General features: G+C 43.0%; 2 protein-coding genes across 6 annotated transcripts in view; one reads left to right on the top strand and one right to left on the bottom strand.

Moving 5' to 3' along the window:
• SMAP2 (small ArfGAP2) overlaps positions 1 to 4140 on the top strand; it is a 29261-nt gene extending 25121 nt beyond the window's left edge. For all 3 annotated transcript variants that reach the window (XM_083625298.1, XM_083625300.1, XM_083625299.1), the window contains 2 exons: positions 530 to 849; positions 3062 to 4140. In XM_083625298.1, coding sequence (XP_083481424.1) covers positions 530 to 849; positions 3062 to 3187 — 446 coding nt within the window. In that variant the 3' untranslated portion in view covers positions 3188 to 4140. The remainder of the gene's footprint in view (positions 1 to 529; positions 850 to 3061) is intronic.
• A 1616-nt stretch (positions 4141 to 5756) lies between these two features.
• Positions 5757 to 19196, bottom strand: part of RIMS3 (regulating synaptic membrane exocytosis 3) — a 62918-nt gene continuing 49478 nt past the window's right edge. For 2 of the 3 annotated variants that reach the window (XM_083625325.1, XM_083625326.1), the window contains exons 5-7: positions 17083 to 17184; positions 16144 to 16283; positions 5757 to 13497 (exon numbers count right to left, since the gene is read on the bottom strand). In XM_083625325.1, the coding sequence (XP_083481451.1) occupies positions 13285 to 13497; positions 16144 to 16283; positions 17083 to 17184 (455 nt within the window). In that variant the 3' untranslated portion in view covers positions 5757 to 13284. Of the gene's footprint in view, positions 13498 to 16117; positions 16284 to 17082; positions 17185 to 19196 lie in introns of all 3 variants that reach the window. The other variant, XM_083625327.1, reaches the window with a different exon arrangement.

Raw genomic sequence — 19196 nt, 5'->3', positions numbered from 1 at the left:
GCAGCTGAAAAGGGTCTGCATCGGATTTAGTTTGATATCCTGTATTTGGAGAGCAGTGGTGTGGCTAGCATTCTGATGCAGCCCTCATCTGACACTGTTAACTGCTTCACCACGCTGCATGCGAAAGAAGTAGTTGCACTCTCCTCCTCCCACTCCCTGTCTCCATCATCACAGACTGTTTTACGTCATTCACACCCTTTGAGAGCACTTTTCTAGGCTGTAGAGGAGGAATGCATTACTAGTCTTTCATCCCAAGGTTAGTTCCCGATTTGGATGAGCATATGCGAAGAGGTGATTGTCTCTTCCTCTTGCCCCACCCCCAATTCCCAACCTTGCTTCTTGATTACAATCGGTGTGACTCACACAAAATGTCAAACTCTGATGCCCATAGAATGGAGTAGCAAAGAAAGGCTGCCTTGTGGGCTCGTCAGGCATAAAGACAGCATGTCAGCAGAGAAATCGAAATAACCCAGACTCCTCCCAGGACTCCCTTCAGCACTAACACCTTTTTTTTTAAAATCTCATCTAGGAGCTGTGTTCATCACCCCAGCCCAAATTGGGTACCCTGCAGCATACCCCAGTTTTCCAGGCATGCCACCCCCCAGCAGCATGATGGGTGGCATGATGGCACCACCAGTTGGGATGATGGCACAGCAGGGAGCAGCTGGCATGGTGGCACCCATGGCCATCCCAGCGGGTTACGTAGGCGGCATGCAGGGAGCAGTCATCGGCGTCCCCAATGGGATGATGCCAGCACAGCAGGCTGGGTACGTGGCTGGCATGGCACCCGTCCCACCCCCCGTGTATGGGGTGCAACCAGCACAGCAGTTACAGTGGAACATTGCCCAGGTAAGAGGGGGCATTGGGGGCAAGGGTGGCTGCTGCATAACTCCTTTGGGCTTGGGGCAAGCTCTCTTGCTTTCCACAAAAACAAGCTGCCTGCTCTTACAAATAATGTAGAATTTAGTTTTTACATTTCTAGCCTACTCTTTTTTCAATGAATTGGGAAGTCTGAGAAATGGGTGTAGGGATACATCATCAAGGATGAGTAAGGGGAAGCCTGGGATGATGCAGCAATCTTTAGTCAGTAGAGTTACCGTACTTTTCCTTGTATAAGACGTATGTTTTTTTATTCCAAAAGCATGTTCAAAATTAGGGGTCGTCTTATACATGGGTAGTGCATTGTGGGGCCGTGGGATAGGTTGTTGCCACGAGTTGGAGATTGTGATTGGTGGCTGCTGCAAGGGCTGTTGTTCATTGGCTGTCGCTGCGGCAAATGGCTGGTCAATTTGCTGCTTTTTTCAGCAATGGGACAGAGGATAGGTTGCTTTGGTGACGCGCGCGCACGGTATTGTTGGTCTGCCGTGCGAGCGTTTTTTTGGCATTTTCCCCTTAAAAAAGCTCAACAACTCTTGCCCCCCCTCCAAAAGCTCAACAACTCCCCCAAAAATTCTGTTCAATCCTCCCCCAAAAAGTACGTACACAGAAAAGTACAGTAGTTGACAAATAAAATTGCCTCTCACTTTATGTGTATTCTCATTATATAGGTAGCTCTCTGTGTAACAGTTCTCAAAGTTTCTTAAATGAAATGCTTGAAACAAATGTAATTGATGGAGGCTGGGAGTTAAACAGGGTGAGCTTTTCTGGCTTTTGTGTTCTACTTGTAAGAGGGAATGAAAGGAGATACTAAAATAGGGTCTCTCATATAGGTGCCTTTCGGGACTGAGAGATACAGTGGTACCTCGGGTTAAATACTTAATTCGTTCCAGAGGTCCGTTCTTAACCTGAAACTGTTCTTAACCTGAAGCACCACTTCAGCTTATGGGGCTTCCTGCTGCTGCCGCACCGCCAGAGCACGATTTCTGTTCTCATCCTGAAGCAAAGTTCTTAACCTGAAGCACTATTTCTGGGTTAGCGGAGTCTGTAACCTGAAGCGTATGTAACCCAAGGTACCACTGTAGAGGTTTGGGTAATATGCTGACTGAATCCTTCAATAACCTGGTAGCCCTAACTAAAACATATGGAGGGAAATGCAGGGTTTTAACTAAACTACTGCTTGTTTTCCCTCTTCTGCTGCTTTGGTAGCCTCCCCCCACCCCCATAATCCCAGCCAATTGGGGATCATGTACTGCGTGTGATGACATCACATCTCTTATGTGCTGATGTCATGAAGGGCAAATGAAATACATTAGGATACATTGGTTGCTTCCTTTTATAGCTACAGGGTTCACTAAGAACTATTTCACAGTCCCCTCAAAACATTGCTGTCTGTGTGTTGGAGGTGGGACTGAGCCTGATGAAGCTTCATTTGGCTCAGCCCTACCATGCACATGTGATGTCTGGCCTTTGCTCAAGGCTGGGCATTGCAAGAAGGCATTCTGCCTCTCTTAAGCAAAGAGGCAGCCGCCTTCTTGGATGGGTTGGATCCAGAGACAGAACATCAGGCTCCTGTGGCGTTCAATCCATCAGAACTCCAATCAGTAAGCCCATGGAGTTAGTTGCCAACATATTCTGAAAATGGATATTTTTCATAACAATCATGATCTCCCTGTAAAGGATAAGAAATTGTGGAAGCTCATTAAGTCCGTTCTGAGAACCACCATGGTCACTAGCAACTGGTTATTGGACCTAGATGCTAGCAAGTCCAGAAAAATGAGAGCAGCAAAGGTGTCATAGCCAGCTGAAATCTGTTTACAGAGCAAGAAATTTAAAAGGTGTGTGTAGGACAGGGATGAGTATCCTCTGCAGTGCTCCTGACTGGCCTTCTCCAACCTGGTACTCTCCAGATGATTTGGACTGAAACTCCCATTAGCCCCAGCCAACATGGCTTAAGCGCCAGGGGTGATGGGAGTTCTCAGCCAAAACATTTGGAAGGTACCAGGTTGACGAAGGCTACTTTAGAAGTTGCTGGGCTCCAACTCCCATCATCCTGGTTATTGGCCACGCTGGCCACTGCTGATGGGAGCTGTAGTCAAATAGCATCTTGAGGCTCACAGGTTCCTCATTCCTGGTATTATAGAATGGGCCTTCTGACCAATTTCTTGCCTTCTCTCTCATTCAGATGACGCAGCAGATGGCTGGGATGAACTTCTATGGCACAAATGGAATGGTGGGATATGGACAGTCTATGGGCAGAGGAGGGGCCCAAGGAACCAATCAAACCCTCAGTTCCCAGGTGTGGAAATAATACACCAGGATTTTGGACCTTTTGTTTCTTCCTTTGCTTCTGTTTTCTTGTTTGAGGGGTTTTTGTTTGTTTGTTTGTTTTCTGCATTATTAAAAGTTGCTCCCTGAGGTTATTTTAAGGTTTTGCTTTCCATTCTGGTGATCTTGGCTGGACCTTCCCTGTAATAAGGGAAACCTTCTCTGCTGCTTTCCAACTCCACATCCATGGAACTGATGATGGAACTGGATATTTCACTATCTTGGCTCTTAAAACTATGTGAGCGTGCACATAAGGTGGGAGGTGGCCTGTATTTCAGAAATCAAGCCCCTTCTCTGAGGTTTACGATCTCTTCTCCCCCCTCCCCCATACCAAAAAAAAAAAAGTTATCTTGCCTTCATCCTTTTGCCTTTTTTCTACTGAACATTCCATTTCCACACACACACTATGGAGTTTTCCAGAACTAGTTCCACCTTTCATGAGCTTGAAATTTATTACCCTGGAACTGGTAGAATTCCCATGAGGCCCCTGAGCACAAATCTTTTTTTCTGGAACTGTGAACAAGGTGGGGTGAAATTGGCGTGAAATTGGGGTGAAACTGCTTCTTCTTTCTAACCACCAGTGGTGGCGACCTATTTAAACAACCTCTCCTCTCCCCACCTGCCCACCAATATTTCCTTTCTTTTACATTTTAATGACCTAATTGATCAAAGGGCCAAGACTCTGGCAAGTTTTCTCCTTGCACTTTTTTTTGCACTTTTTTGTTTTCCTGTGTAACACACACACTTGCCAGCCTGAAAGTTTTAGTGGTGGAATACAAACTATGGGACTGGGGTGGTCCGACTCGCCTCAGCAACTACACAGAGGAAGAATATCCAATCTGTGGTTTTGAAAGAAAGCATAAATGAAAGCTAGGCATCTTCTGTCTACTTTACCTTGTGTATATGTAAATTCCTTAATAAAAATATTGCAGTGAAGCCTTGTTTCTCTCTATCTTAACTCATTGTGTTAAAATTATTTTAATACTTCTACACATGTACCCAAATGCATTCAGCACTTATGCTGAGTGAATTTCAGTTGTCTCTGCTAATCAACAACTGTAAGAACTATGCATTGGTTTTTGGGTTTTGGGTTTTTTTGTTTTTTGTTTTTGTCTTTGTTTTGCTTGCATGGTGCATCCTGTGTATGCTTTTTTTTTGCCTGCTAGGTAGAACCCATGCATGTGTCCTTGGTGCTGTGAGCTTCTGGCTCTTACGAAAACAAATCTGTTATCTTTAGTCCAAGGTGGCTGACCAGAGTGTTGTAATCCCATAAATATAGTTGCAAGGTCCTGGCAGCCAAATTTTAGGATGTTAAGCCCAGGACCTCAAAGGCATTGCTTTCATTATCACTGCCTGGACAGGGTCTGACAAGCAAATTAACAATGAGGCTGGTGCTGGGAGGAAGGACTTAGATCTGGTAAGCACTGAGAACATTTTGGGACATGTTGGACTTGTTGAAGGAGACAGGCTTCACTCACTTGAAGATGTTATGGGTTTTTAAGTGACCACTTAGGGAGGGAGCTGTCTGCTTGGAAGAATCTGGTTTGGGAAAACTCACCCTTTAGGGATGGTGTTAAGTGTTTCAGATCCTCAAACTAGGGAGGGGTGAACTTTGGCAATGAGCATACAGAAACTAAAGACTAAAGAGTCACAAGAAAAGTTGTGCAGTTAAAAGAAGCTTTGAGGGACCTGAAATCTGGTGTGTGAGGCAAGCATTGAAAAACCTCCCAGGAACAGGTGTAAGTGGACAATTATCCAGAAAGTCCACCGTGGCCACATCTAATTTCAAAACAGAAACTTCTTCAACATGAGACTAGTTTAAAAGGAGGGAAGTAAAATTCCTCAGTGTAAATCTGTTAAACATTTTACAAATGACACAGTATTGATTCTGTGTCTATTAGGAGTCTCTCTTTCATCATGGCAGCATCTATTACTCTGAACTTCCTGCCCATTAACATTAAGCATGCACCCTTGTTTATACTATTTTAGATACCTGCCTTGTGATTATTTTATATTGTCTTGTTTGTGCTGCTCAGGTGTACTTTCATTAAGCAGATTATAATTTTTTTAGATGGATAAATAATCAAATGCAAGAAGGCTTCCTTAAAGAAGTGGAAGTCTTGCCTAAATGGAGATGATAAAAGAGCACAAATTCCAGAAAAACAAATGTATGCAGGTTGACAACACAGCAAGGGGGGAAACGATTTCAAAGCTAAAAACGTGTGTTAAAGCAGATGCTTCAGATGCAAGAAACATTAAGGAAGATCATTGAACCATTTGATGACAATAGTGTGAAAGGATTAATGAAGGTGGGATAATATTGTGGAGAAGTTGAATGAATCACTTCCATCTTTAGTGTGGCGTACACACGGCCACATACATTTATCTGCAAGAATTATGGTAGACTCCTATTAAAACCAAGTGTGAATTTATGCAAACACCTACCTTTGGCGCTTATTTGCGTGGGTGCATGTACTGGATGCATGAAACGTGTAGTCAAGAACTGGAAATACTATTGGCGCAACTTTTCCAAACACAGTTTGCAGTCAAAACAGTTTTCAAAACTGGCTTTAATTGTCTTTACTTGCTGCCCAAATACTGTACATGCATTTAACAAGCCAAATGGAGAGACATTAACTTTTTTTTTTAATCCATCTTGTCTCCTTTGGAAAGAGGAGAAAAAACTTGTCAAGAATGTTTATACAAAATTGAGCGTGCACCCTCAAAGCTGTCAGTCCTGCTGCATATAAACCCACAGAAAAATACAAGAGTTCTACATTTAGGAAAGACCACATCACATAGAAAACATTACAGAGCGCAGGTATAAAATTGCCATTTGTGTGTAAGTGTGTGTTATGTTTCTTGGTTCATAAATAATCAAATTTTCCACTGCCCATCACAAGCTCATCCCTTCTTGTGCTCAGTGTGACCAGGAGATTTTGAACTCTAATCTCCAAGTGTGGGGTTTTCCCTTGTATTCAAACTTTGTGGTAAGTCTATCATTTAAAGCAAAGGCCATTATACATTTTTTTTAAAAAAATATAGCCAAATAGGAGAGATTTGAAGGCAGGTTGGCAGTTGTATTGGTTGACTTAGAGCAAGGATGGGGAAACTTTGGCCCTCCAGATGTTGCATCAGCATCAACAAGCATGAATAATGGCCAAGGATTATGGCAGCTGTAGCTCAGCCACATCTGGAGGGCAAAAGTGTTCTCCACCTCAACTTAAAGAATATTGACTTTCTACGTGCTTTAAAAAACACACACCCCAAAACCACAATTTTAAAAACCTGATTTTGAAACCTTTTTTTATGCTGTATGGTGAGGACTACCATAGCTATTCCTTGAAGGAGAACTATATTTGGTCCATATCTTTAAGCAAAAGATTTGCACCTCCCAGACAAATACACTGATTGGAAAATAATCATCCTTTGGCTTTCGCCCTGGTCCAAATTTTATTATACAGTTATCAGCTCAAAACATGTACCAAAATTCATATTTTGGGATAAAATATATCTAGATGAAATACTTATTTAAATATTAATTTTTGTTGCAGATTAAAACCAAAAGAGGGGGGAATGGTTATGTGAAACTGACACAGGCCAGAAATAGACTGATCCCTGCTTCCCTGCTGTATTCTAACTCCTAGTGATTGCTCGTGTCACCCCTGCTTAATTAAACATTCTTTGCTGTGATCATGTCACACGCATACCCTTTCTGCATTCCTCAGTCATGTCAGGCTTCTAAGTCAATCTTTTGTTCCTCATCTCCTTGTCTCCATGGTAATGTCCCATGGCCCATGCTACTTTGTTGACAGAAGGAAACGTGGGTGAGGTGACGGATGTGCCTGCTTTCCAGTTACTGAGGCTTCCCTTGAAGCAAGTCAGAAAACTTAAGCTAGAGCAGAATGCTGCTGCCTGACTATTGGGAGACGCAACGTGCTGCAGTCGCATTACACCTCCTTGGAGAATCTGCATTGGTTGTTAACATGGCAGGGCTAACCTGTGCCATTCCAGATGTTGGGGCTCCAACTTCCCTCAGCCCCAGCCAATATGCCCGGTAGTCAGCTGTAGTCCCACATGTTGAGGACCAAATGTCAGTCAGCCACCCCTGGTTAATGAGCTCAGTTCAGGGTTCTGTTTTTGACCTAAAGAACCATAAATGGTTTAGGTCCAGATTCTCCCATGGGGAATCTGTTTCCATACGAACACCACCAATTTAAGGTCTACTGCTGAAAGTATAATATATAGAAATCAAGTTGGCCTCCATGAAGCAGAGCTTTTTTCTGTTTTAGCCCCAGAACTTTTAGCCTATTTGACTCCCTCTCTGTCATCCTTTTTGAAGCAGATTAACATATTTTTCTATTATGCATTTAGAAGTGGCATCTGCTAAGATCAGGAGTAGGCAACCTAAGGCCCGGGGGCCGGAGGAGGCCCAATCACCTTCTCATTCTGGCCCGTGGACGCTCCAGGAATCTGTGTGTTTTTACATGAGTAGAATGTGTGCTTTTATTTAAAATGCATCTTTGGGTTATTTGTGGGGCATAGGAATTCGTTCATATTTTTTTTCAACATATAGTCCGGCCCACCACATGGTCTGAGGGACGGTGGACCAGCCCACGGGTTGCTGACCCCTAGCTAAGATGCTGCTCAGCTCTGCTGCTAATGTGGTTTTTACAGTGTGTGTGTGTGTGTTTTGTATGCAGTTTAATTACTTGTATACTGTTTTGAATTTTTTTATAATGAAAAGTGACATAAAACTGCAAATATATGAATTCCTGCACCACATCTGCCATGGGCAGCGATTCTGAAGGAATCATATTCACAAGGACTCTTTCCTTCAGGGAAGCATTAGGTCTCATTTTAAAGCAACGGCAATATAAAGAGTTTCTAAATCAGGTTTGCATTTATCAGTGTCTCTTTTTATTTAAATGTCATTTTGGGGGTATTTTTTAAATGGTCTTATGAATAGATCTCAGGCCTTACCACGATTCTAGTTCCAGAACAGCTCCAGGCCAAACAGGATTTAGAGGTAGAATCGCCTCCAGTTTCCATTGTCACACTCTGGGAATTCAGTGGGTATCACCTGTGCTATTTTGCTAGTTGCTTTGTTTAAAAGGGATGGGAAGACCAAACTGATGGGGAGGTGAAGGATTTTCATCCAGTTAACAAATACGGTACGGTAATAAGCCCTTTTTTAAAAAAAGAAGGAAAAAAACCCCAACAAGGCCACCAACATCAAAAGTGCTAACAGTCCAGAACTGTTCGCTACTAGGCCAAAGCCAGGTGCACAGTCTTGGGGGAGACCATTGCACCCAAGCCCAGTGAGAACAAGCTGTCATCTCTGGCATCAGGAAAGCATTGCTTCGAGGTCCTTGCTATGAATATCGGAAATACAGTCCTCCATTCCAGCAAGTGCTTGGAATGTCTAATTGACAAACATCTTTCTCTCTTCCCCTCCCTCCCACCCACCCACCCACCCCCTAAATGTGGACAGAGACCAGTGACTTAAAAACAACCTCAATTAACACACACATCACCCCTTTGCCAACACTCCTCAACAGTTCTGAGGCTGCTTTTTTAAGCCAAAAACTACTACTACTTTTTTTTGAAGTTGTGGAACGGACAAATGGCTTCTACAAAACCTACTTTTCAACAGCAACTTCAATAAGAACTCTAATAACCATTGTTATTGCACATGTGTGCTGACTGCGCCCAAACCATCTGGAGGGCACTAGCTTGGGAATGGCTACCCGAGTGGCTGCCTTTTATACAGCTTGTGCTGAAGTGCTCATAATTATCTGATACTATTTCAATTGTGATTTTATTGTGGTTCTGCGGACTCCTTTTTTGTAAACTTTTTAAAAAAGTGAAATATACATGATGGCAATAAATAATCGCACACTAGTAGACAAACTCTGAATCTGTATCTACTCACGGGCAAAGCAAACGGGGGAAGAGATGTGCTAATGGAGGCTTCTCACAGCTGTTTCTCAACACCCACAGTTTCCTTTATCAGACAGACAAACACTTGAAACAAGTCACAACATATTAGTAATTAAAATAATGAGGTATACAACCAATAACTAGCAGTTAACTGGAGCAGCTAGTCTTGCACTATTAATTAACAGCACAAGGCCAAGACTGTTGCTGTTCACCATTTCTACTCCCAGAGGAAATATTTCAAATGAGTCGCTCCCCCTCCAGCTTTGTTTTAACCATAGATCCCAATTTTAATTCCACCTTCATGCATTTCCTGTAACCTGGATTAATATATGGGGCAAATAAATACCAAATTATTCATTCATCAGCTATACTTTCACCCTACAACCCAACTGTCCTTCAGGATGTGCTGGGGAAACTGCTCAAAGTCCCATTTATTAGTGGAATAAGATTGGGAATGCAGAGTAGCTGCTTCTTGGTAGCTTGGTTTCCGAGGAAAGGAGCTCCTATGAACCCATCGCCCTTAGTTTGCATCAGCTTTCTTTCCTACAGTATTACTGCCACCAGAATGGGTTGTGTGTCCCCTAGAAAATTGTTTAGTGCAAGAGAATCTGGAATGTTTTTTTTCAAATACCATTTGAACCTTTATATCTTCTGTCCATGGATGCAACCCCTTGCCTACAAAGATGAGCCATTAGAAAAAAGTTTTAAATGTGTTGTGTGTGTTTTTGTAAGGTCTTTGAATGCATGCATGAAACTAATGCTTTTTTCTTTGGATGCCGGCCAGTGCACTTATGTTTGGAAGCAGACAATAAAATATAGAGCTAATCTTAATTCACACATTGCTGAACAAATGTGGGTTGGGGTTCTTCATGGTAAGAAAAGCAAAGTAGATATCCCACCACCACAGTTTGTTATGGGCCAACTGATAAAGCCTAAGCCCATATGCTGACATGTGGACTGAGTGGTTCTATGCCCCAGTTTGCACCTGTGACTTGTCTTCATACCCTTCTTGAAACATCTCCCGTAGAGACCAACCTTGATGTTTGGTGCACTAATTGTGGGTTGAGTTAATGTACAGCATAGCAGTCCAATGGTTGCGCTAACGTGTGGTTGACTGCAATGTGAAGCAGGTCAGGTTTTTCATGCCTATCAGCACTGGCTCAAGAATACTGCGTCCATCTTGGAAACTGATTTGTCATGACTTCACCATGTGGATGCAAGAGGAATGGAGAATCATTGACCCGCTTTCTGTCTGCTGTCAGGTGCTTTCAGCCTGGCAACAATGTTCCAGTTTCATCTGAAGAAATATCTGGTGAGATGTGTTTAGAAGTGATGCTCTCTTATTATTGTTTTTCCAGAGCATGAGTGCCATTATGAAAACTTAAGCCATAGAGAGTTCCTCCCTATTCTGGCCCAGAGGCATTAGGTGCTTTATGAATATTCTTCCAGCTGGTGTAACTTGCAGAGCAAGTCAACTGGTCCACTATCTCAATGGTCTTTCCTACTTCGCTCCCAAACAAACAGTGGGCTCAGTGATGCCTTTGGCAGCAAATCTTGTTATGGCCCTCTTTTGGTTTCAAGAAATAGGTCTATTTGGTTGCACAGTTCTACTATTGGCACAAGAAAGTAGGTGGCTTGGACAGCCAATTGAATAACTTTCATGTCATGACCTAAGTGGTGATTTAGTTGTTTTTTCCACCTCCAAACAGATCTGTTCACTTTTCTGCAAGAGCAAAGTTGAATGCATTGGTTGTCATAAATGCTGATGGACAAATAACTTAAAGTAGTTCATGCTTTGCTATATCTTCTGCAATGCCCACACCTGCAGGTATAGCAGGAGGACAGCAAAAAGCAATCAATACAGATGACTTGACTAACACACCAGTGAGCATCAGTTCCCCACCCCCCCCCACCCCCGCTGAAGACTTTCTAACATTAACCAGAGAATGAGCACCTTGGGTGCAAACCAACATATTGCTTTTTCTGGGGGTGGGGTGGAGTGGCGAGGGGAGCCACAATGGACAAAATACTGGAACCAAGGCATGAAATGGCCAAGGAGAACACCCAGACCAATGGAATTTCATCAACTCTCTGAAGGCTGCAGGTTTGCTGAAATTGTACATCTGATGCCTTAAACATGAAAGCACATAATTTACAAATCCAAAAGATCAGAAAGGTTTAAAGTTGCTGAAAGAGGGTTACTGTGCAGATCTTTGTGCCTTGTGAGGGCAGAGACAGGATCCCTTCAGATCATCATCAGCAAAAGTTTGCCATCCACTTCATTTCAATGGTGGAAATGATTCTTTGCTGCTTTCTTATCTCTCTGAATCTAACTCTTCTTAAGAACTTGGTTGTTTCATGCTTGGCTAGAGCAACAGAAGAACCCATATCTTATCTTGTACATTATATATAGGATTATGAAATTTCTTTGTGAAATGTGCTCCTTACCACTAATAATAATTTCTTTAAAAATCTCAATTTGAGCACTGTTGGATTGAATATGAAACATCCAAAGCTACCTGGCAAGCAGAAATTGTCCCAAAACTTCTTTTTTGCTTCTGCAGTGACAAGGGGTCCTTCTGTTTTAGATCTCCTACACTACGGTCAGTGTGAAACTTAAAAAACATAGGAATAATGAAGAAGAAATAATGATTTCCAGTAGTATCTCCCCTGAGTATTTTCATCAAATTTTAGTAGGCACCTTCATTAAAAGCTGTAATTCTCAGTTTTGCTACAGGAACTGGCCCTTGCTTTGGGTGCCAGATTGCTACGTAAGAATACATGAATACACTACTAATAACCTAGTCCTATGCAGGTTTACACAGGTGTAAAACCCCACTGGGAATTCAGTGGGGACTTACTCCCTAGTAAGTGCATTTATGATTGCAGCCAGAACGTTTTAAATTCAAAACAGTAGATTGACAGAACCACATTCACCCTTATGAGAAAACCACAATGTGCTATTCAGATATGCCCACCAATAGGGTTTCAAAGAGGCATATTCTCCCTTGTCCAGTGAAAGTTTCACCTTCTATTTGAATGCCAGTGGTTGGACATCCTGCCTCTTGGGTTGCCAACTGGACCCAGATGCAAAGGCAAAGATCATGCAAAGATGAAACTGCAAAGGATGCCAATCTCTGGCAATATCTTGTGTGCATCTCTCAGCTGAAGCAATGCAGTGCTATTGGGCTCTTGCACAGGCCCCACAATTCCAGTGGGGCTTGGATGAGAGATTGGATTATGCCCAAAGGCTAATGCCTTGGTTGGAGTAGGAGAAACAAATTAAATTGTTCGTAAGATGAGAAAGCAAAACAGGAACCTTAATATGCTTTAAACTTAACAGTCATGTCAAATGCACCATTTATAGCTCCCCCCCCCCCACTTCACAACTTTGGCAGAATCATGTGTCTTCCCACCCTTTATATGCAAGACAAACAAAACTCTGATTGCTTGCTCAACATTTCCAAGGCTTGCACCCAGAAATTCAGGAGGAAAACTGTCTACCCATATATTGCAGAGAGATTTGTAAGCACATGGCAGGCTACATAATGTCTGAAGATGCTACATTCCTTTTTAAAAAGCTGAATAGTGCTTGATTTCAGTCAGTCTTTCTTTTTTCTTTTTTTCTAAACAAAAATGAGAAAAGCTCTACTTTCTCCTTCAGAGATATGGAAATGAAACAATATGGAGCAGGAAAGAAACATATTCAATTAACATGCTACTTGCAATGGGATTAACTGAGTCAGGTTCGAGATGTGTCCCCCAAAATGCATTAGAGATGTGAGAAATGGGTGACTCCTTTTCAAAGGCAATTTGTTTGAAAGTGATGCAACAGTCTTGAAAATGGGGAGCCAGTCGCATGACTTGCCTTTTATCACATGTTCTTTTCCTCCCACCCCCATCTCCTTTTAATTCCTCCCCCACCACACTCTGGAATTATCTCTTCCTATAATCGCATACCTGCAGGGTGAGTGAGGGAATGCCTAAAATCGTTGGTAGCAATCTTCCCTCTGTGAAGAAGTAGAAGGAAGGGTGATGGGAGGGAAAGACATGGGATATTTACAAACCATGCTACCAAATTTGTGGCAGAGCAGGGTGTCTCCTCCTTTGCTTTCCTTCTTTCCTCCCAGTCCATCCTTAAGGGCAAGAAGGACTTATTGAACTCTCTAGAGAGGACTGGGAGAGACGTCGCGTAAGGGGTCCGATGGTGGAGTCCGCCAGCGAGGAGGTGGGAAAGAGCTTGTACCAACCGGTCACCACACTGGACAGGTCCAGCTCTTCTAGAACGATCTGGGCCATTCCCATGAAGCACTTATGGTCCATGCGCCCATAATCTCCCCAAACAATCACCTAAAATGAAGGAGAAGGAGGAGTTGAACTGCCAGCAGAACTTCACCATGGGGAGTAAAAAGTAAGGGGGAGGCCTACCAGATATGCCACTTAGAGAAGTTGGGAAGGAATCTGTCCGCCTTCTGCTTTTTCAGACCACATGATTAATCCTTAGGAGCCCCTGTGTTTCTAGCCAACTCCCTAGTTCTACACATTGGGTGCATTCGCACACCATCCTAAACCATGATTAGTGTTTCACAGAGAACATGAAGATCTTCCCCAAAAGCATTGCATTTCAACCAGGGATTGTGGTTTGTTTCGCTCCAAACAACCCATGATTGGTAAGCCAAGAACAAACATTAGCTTCAGATCATGGCTTGCTTGAACCCTGGTTCAGATGTAATACTAAGCCAAGGACTGTGGGTTTTTTGCTCCTTCTCACTAGGGGAGCAAAGTGGGAGTGATCTGTACATAGTGATAAACCATTCACCCCGGTTTACTGTGAGGTGCAATACAGCCGCTGAGTGACAAAATAATCCACAGGACAGTCCTATCCATCTTCACTCTGAAGTGAGTCATACCATTCAATGGGATTTATTCCTAGGCAAGCATGAAGAGGGATTGCAGCAAAAGTAGTTTAAGCTGTGCAATCCTATATTGACTTACCTGGGAGTAAGTCCCAATGAGTTCAGTGGAACTGAGTAGGGAGATATTTGGTTAGGTTACTACCTAATCTGCAGTTCCTGAAATAATATGCAAATCAAAACATAACTATCCTTTGAAATTAGCACTTCTCCAGATTTTGTGACAAAAAAATGTGCATATTAAGGGAAGCATGCATAAAATGCACTTATTAGTGAAAATGGCACACAAAAATGTATGAATTACACACTCCTGCAGACATGGGTTTTTAATATTCTGCTGGGAGCCACCCAGAGTGGCTGGGGCAACCCAGTCAGATGGGCAGCATATTATTATTATTATTATTATTATTATTATTATTATTATTATTATTATTACTACAACTACTGAATTTGGTAAAATGAGAAAAATCCCTATTTATGAGCAAACATGCACAGAGAGTATATTAGACATGCGTAACAACTATATCTTCTATTTTTTTGTGTACTGATTTTTGTAAGCTGCTAGCCAGCCTTGAGGATGTTCCCATCAAAAGGTAAACTTGTAAATTCTATACATAAATAAACAATTAAATCCCTGTGTTCCAAAATGGGGAATATATGTGCAACTGTTTGACCTTTGTGGTTAACATTCCTATGCCAACTATGAAGTATAAAAATGTAACCACAAACATATAGTCTTTGGGCTTATCTAGACTTCCTTTTATGCCGCATTTCCAGGCACAAGTGTATACTTTAAAGCACCATGTCCAACCGTTGGTGTTGTTGGGTTTGTCTTTGCCCTGGCACTTTCCCCATGAAAGCCCACTCTTTACTGCTGAATCAGAGCAAACAGCAATCCACAAAAAAACAAATTTCTGTTTGTTCTTATCCAGCTTTAAAGAGGAGGATACAGCACTTTAAAGCACAGCCTGTGCCACCTGTGCCTAGAAAGCACAGGGGCAAAAGGTATGAATGAGCCCTTAATGCTACTCTCCTTTCCTTTTCTGTCTACAATCTATTTTGAATATATTGAAGAGCAGGCTTTTAACATCAGCTCCTTGGCCCCATACGAAATCTCAAATGACACCTCTAATTTCTTTGTATCTGAACTGGATTCTGGACATTTATACACACAGGAAAGCAGGAAATAGAATAGTATATGCATGGCTCATAATAATAATATAAACAAACAAACAAACAAACAAACAAATAAATAAAAGTAATTTGTATACAGTCAGCAATCCTGAGCTCCATTGCCTTTAACTTGCTGACATTCATAAACTATATCCCTTTTAATCCCTCCCTACAGAGTCAACCAAAGGGCTGCTTTATGCAAGAAGGACCATAGTTCAATGGCAGAGCATCTACCTTGCAACCAAGAAGGTTCCAGGCTCAATCCCCAACTTCTCCAGGTAGAGCTGAAAATGTTCCTTCCCTGAAACCCTGAACAGTGGCTGCCAGTTCCCCTGTTGTGTGGGGAAGATCTGTAAGGAGCATCCACTTGCATTGGGGGACCCTGAGAAAGCAGACTTCTGGGAAAGATAAGGGACTGAGGAAATGCTCATTCACTTTCAGCATTTGTGAATGCCTGAACATGCCCTTTGTATTTTCACTCTTGTCTAAAACTGGGGTTTTGCCGAAGCAAATCCTTTGTCTTGCGGTTTTAGTGTACACACTTCTCCCCACTCCTCATTTAATCCCCACAACCCCCCTGTGAAGCAGTGACTATCCCAAGGTCTGGCCCCAGTGAGCTTCATGGCTGAGTGGGGATTTGAACCCTGGTCTCCCAGGTCCTAGTACAATATTCTACCCACTACACCACCCTGGCTTTTTTATTGCTGCCCACATAGGCCTACCGAGCCCCTCCCCATAACCAGGGCATTTTACCTCAGCAGAAACTTTCACTTTGCCCCAATGGGTTGCCCTTCTATAAAAGCTTGTAGAATATTCTTTCCCTCATGTACCACCAGGACATATTCTGTCCGAGGGAAGATGAGCTGTGGTAGTGATCCTCTTACCCTTTAAAGAGGAGGAAAGCAATCACCTGTAGCACTTTTCCCTGAGGGCCCTCGTCGAAGAGTAGGGCCTGCTGGTAGAGCGGGTCACAGGTCTTTTTGGCAGTCTTTGTTTTCTTCTTGGCCAAGCAGGCGCCATTTTCTAGCAGATAAACCTTGATGTAGGTGGCTGCATTGGCAGAGAGAGGAAAACATGAATGGCCTGTTATAACGGCAGCTATGTCTCGGGGCTGGTTTTTGAGGCAGTCTAGCAGATGAAACACTTTTGAGGTCTCTGAGGGATAGGGCTTGAGGGGAGACTTTATTCTTACATTAAGGCACTTTCATTTGCCCTTATGGTTAAACAAAATTATCCTGTGGCAGGGAAACTCAGATAAAATGTTGCCTTCTAGTAAAGAAAAAGGTAGAAGCTGGGGCAGGATTAAAAAGGAACTGCCAGATATTTAGGCAACAAAGGTATAATCAAATAGCACTTTATGAAAACATCTCATGAATTAATTAAATGTTAAGCATTTATTAGCACTCTTACTAAGTCAATTTATAATAATAATCTGTGTGTTCAGAGTTAAAAAATATATGTTAGAGAGAATTGGGTGTCTTAGTGAGACTAATGATGGTAAAACTCTTGGAAGGAAAAACTAAGTGAGGAAGGAGTTACTGGAAAAGACCCAGTCTTCCCTGTACTTTTCCCTCAAATTCCCAGTTGCCTCTCTACAAACATGAACCCCATTTTACATATTCTTTCTACTTCTAAAGGAGGCAGGAGGATGTATAATGACTAGGTTTAGCACTCTGAAAAAAGTAAACAACTAGAAACAACTCAATTAACTCCTCCATGGGATACCTCTGGTGCATGGACCAAATTTAGTCCACTAATCTGTTTTCCCAAACCACATCCAATTGCTCCATGCCGGTTGTCATACGTGATATTTTCTATCCATACGGCCTTCTCTGATGTGGCTACTCACCGGGAATGGACTTGGATCCTAGCTTTGGACTGAGTCCCCGGGCCTCTATTACTTCTACCTCCAGCTGTCCATTCCTGTCAATCATTCCAATGTGGACATCACCTAGAAGAAGTCAGAGAAGTCAGCATGGGAACATATTCACAGTCCTGTGCCGGTCATGTATCATCTCTGCAACTTGCTTTATGCCACCTTGACATTTCTGTAGCATATCCACATTTGGAATACTGTGACACCATGGATTGGATACAGGTTAAAGGGCAGGGGAGGGTGGTCTCTAAAGGCAAATGGGGCACTGTCCCACCAACCTCAGCCTGCTCCTACCCTGCATGCCTCTTACTCAAAACCAGCCCAGGGGGTGGCACTGGCAGTCAGCTTCCTCTTCCTCCATCTCAGTTTTGCCTGTTTAGAACTCAGCAGGTAGGAGGATGGGAACAAAACCAGAATTAGCTGGCTTTCCCTGTCATTGGCTCTGGCTCCACCTACGGTTGCCCCCCGCCCGCCCGCCCTCCTTCTGCCCTACCAGTCCCAATGAATACCAGCCAACACTGCTAAAGGGGGGTTCAAAAATCCGGACACATCAGAATCCTATAATAAAACAACAATATTGAAACAAAACAATGTAAAATGGAAGCAGGGTTCACCAGATGAAAACATTTTTCCACCATCAGTGCAAAGGGTTTACCAAAAGTGGCCCCTCATCAGGATTCATTCCCTTGCCAGGATGCTTTTGAACAGGCTGGACAGCTTAGGAACCTAGTAATCTGGCGGGTGCTGACTTAGTTCCTTGGTTCCTTGAGTTCAGGAATTGCTTACAGCACTGATGGGGAAGATGTTGCTCTCCAGAGATTACTCGACTCCCATCCACCTCCTAGCCAGCATGGCCACTGATCAGGGATGATGGGACTTGTGGGCCATAGGATCCTCACCACTGTTTTACACTGAGTGGAAGAGGCTGTCCAGGGTTTCCCATTGTCCTACCTGCAGACAATAGGAACTGAACCTGGGACCTTTTGCATGTGAAGCAGATGCTCTACAACTGAGCTATGATCCTCCTCAGAAAGCACCAAAGAGGACAATTCAGTGCTGTATCCACAGAACTGCATGGTCTTGTCCTGTGCTTATGTTGAGGGCCATGCATTAAACACTGCCCCATCCACCACAGTTCTGCAAGGAGGAAGTTCAATGTATGAGCAACTGCTAATGAGTGGGGGCTCTTCACATCAGGACATCTGGTTGTGCTGGTACAGTGGTACCTCGGGTTACATATGCTTCAGGTTACAGACTCCACTAACCCAGAAAAAGTACCTCGGGTTAAGAACTTTGCTTCAGGGTGAGAACAGAAATCGTGCTCCAGCGGTGCGGCAGCAGCAGTACCTCATTAGCTAAAGTGGTATCTCAGGTTAAGAACAGTTTCAGGTTAAGAACGGACCTCTGGAATGAATTAAGTACTTAACCTGAGGTACCACTGTATTCTAATTATGCGGAGCCCTTATTCACAAGCAGCGGGGGGAAACCAAATGTGACATCAAAGGTGGAGCTAAAAGCACAGTCTGCTGCTCTCTGTGCACATTTATACCCAGTGCTATTTCTCTAGAAAAATAGGTGCCAGAACTCACCATGAACACCTCCCTTCTTCTCTTATAACAGCAATGGCACCCACCTAAGAGGTGCTGGAACTGAGTTCTGGCCAGTTCTGGCTGAAAAAGAGCCTTGCTTATCCCACATGTAATGTGTGAACATCACAAAGCAAAATTGTCTTGCCTGTTCATGTGAATACAGCCCTAGGATAGTTGTCTATGCCCATCATTCCTATTTTTAACCAGCAGAGGGCAAAAAAGAAACTGGGTTCTCCATTGCTAGGAGTGCAAAAGGAGAGACGACTCCTTTATGATATGCATCATTATTTGTAGAAGAGAAGAATGAGCCATCTGTTATCTCAGATGTTACCACTAGAGGGCACGGTTTTCAGGCTGAAAAGGCAAATTGAAATAAAATAAAATAAAGCAGCGCAGAAGGAAAATAAAAAAGATAAAAGCAGCACAAGAAACAGAAAAACAAAAGGAGCTCTCCTTTTAAGAAAACTACTGTTGTGCCAACAGTGCAGTTTCACAGTT

Source organism: Podarcis filfolensis, assembly GCF_964270895.1.
Source record: "Podarcis filfolensis genome assembly, chromosome: 8".
Classification (NCBI taxonomy): Eukaryota; Metazoa; Chordata; class Lepidosauria; order Squamata; family Lacertidae; genus Podarcis; species Podarcis filfolensis.
Note: the sequence above shows the minus strand (reverse complement) of the source record. Positions and strands in the feature narration are given on the sequence as shown.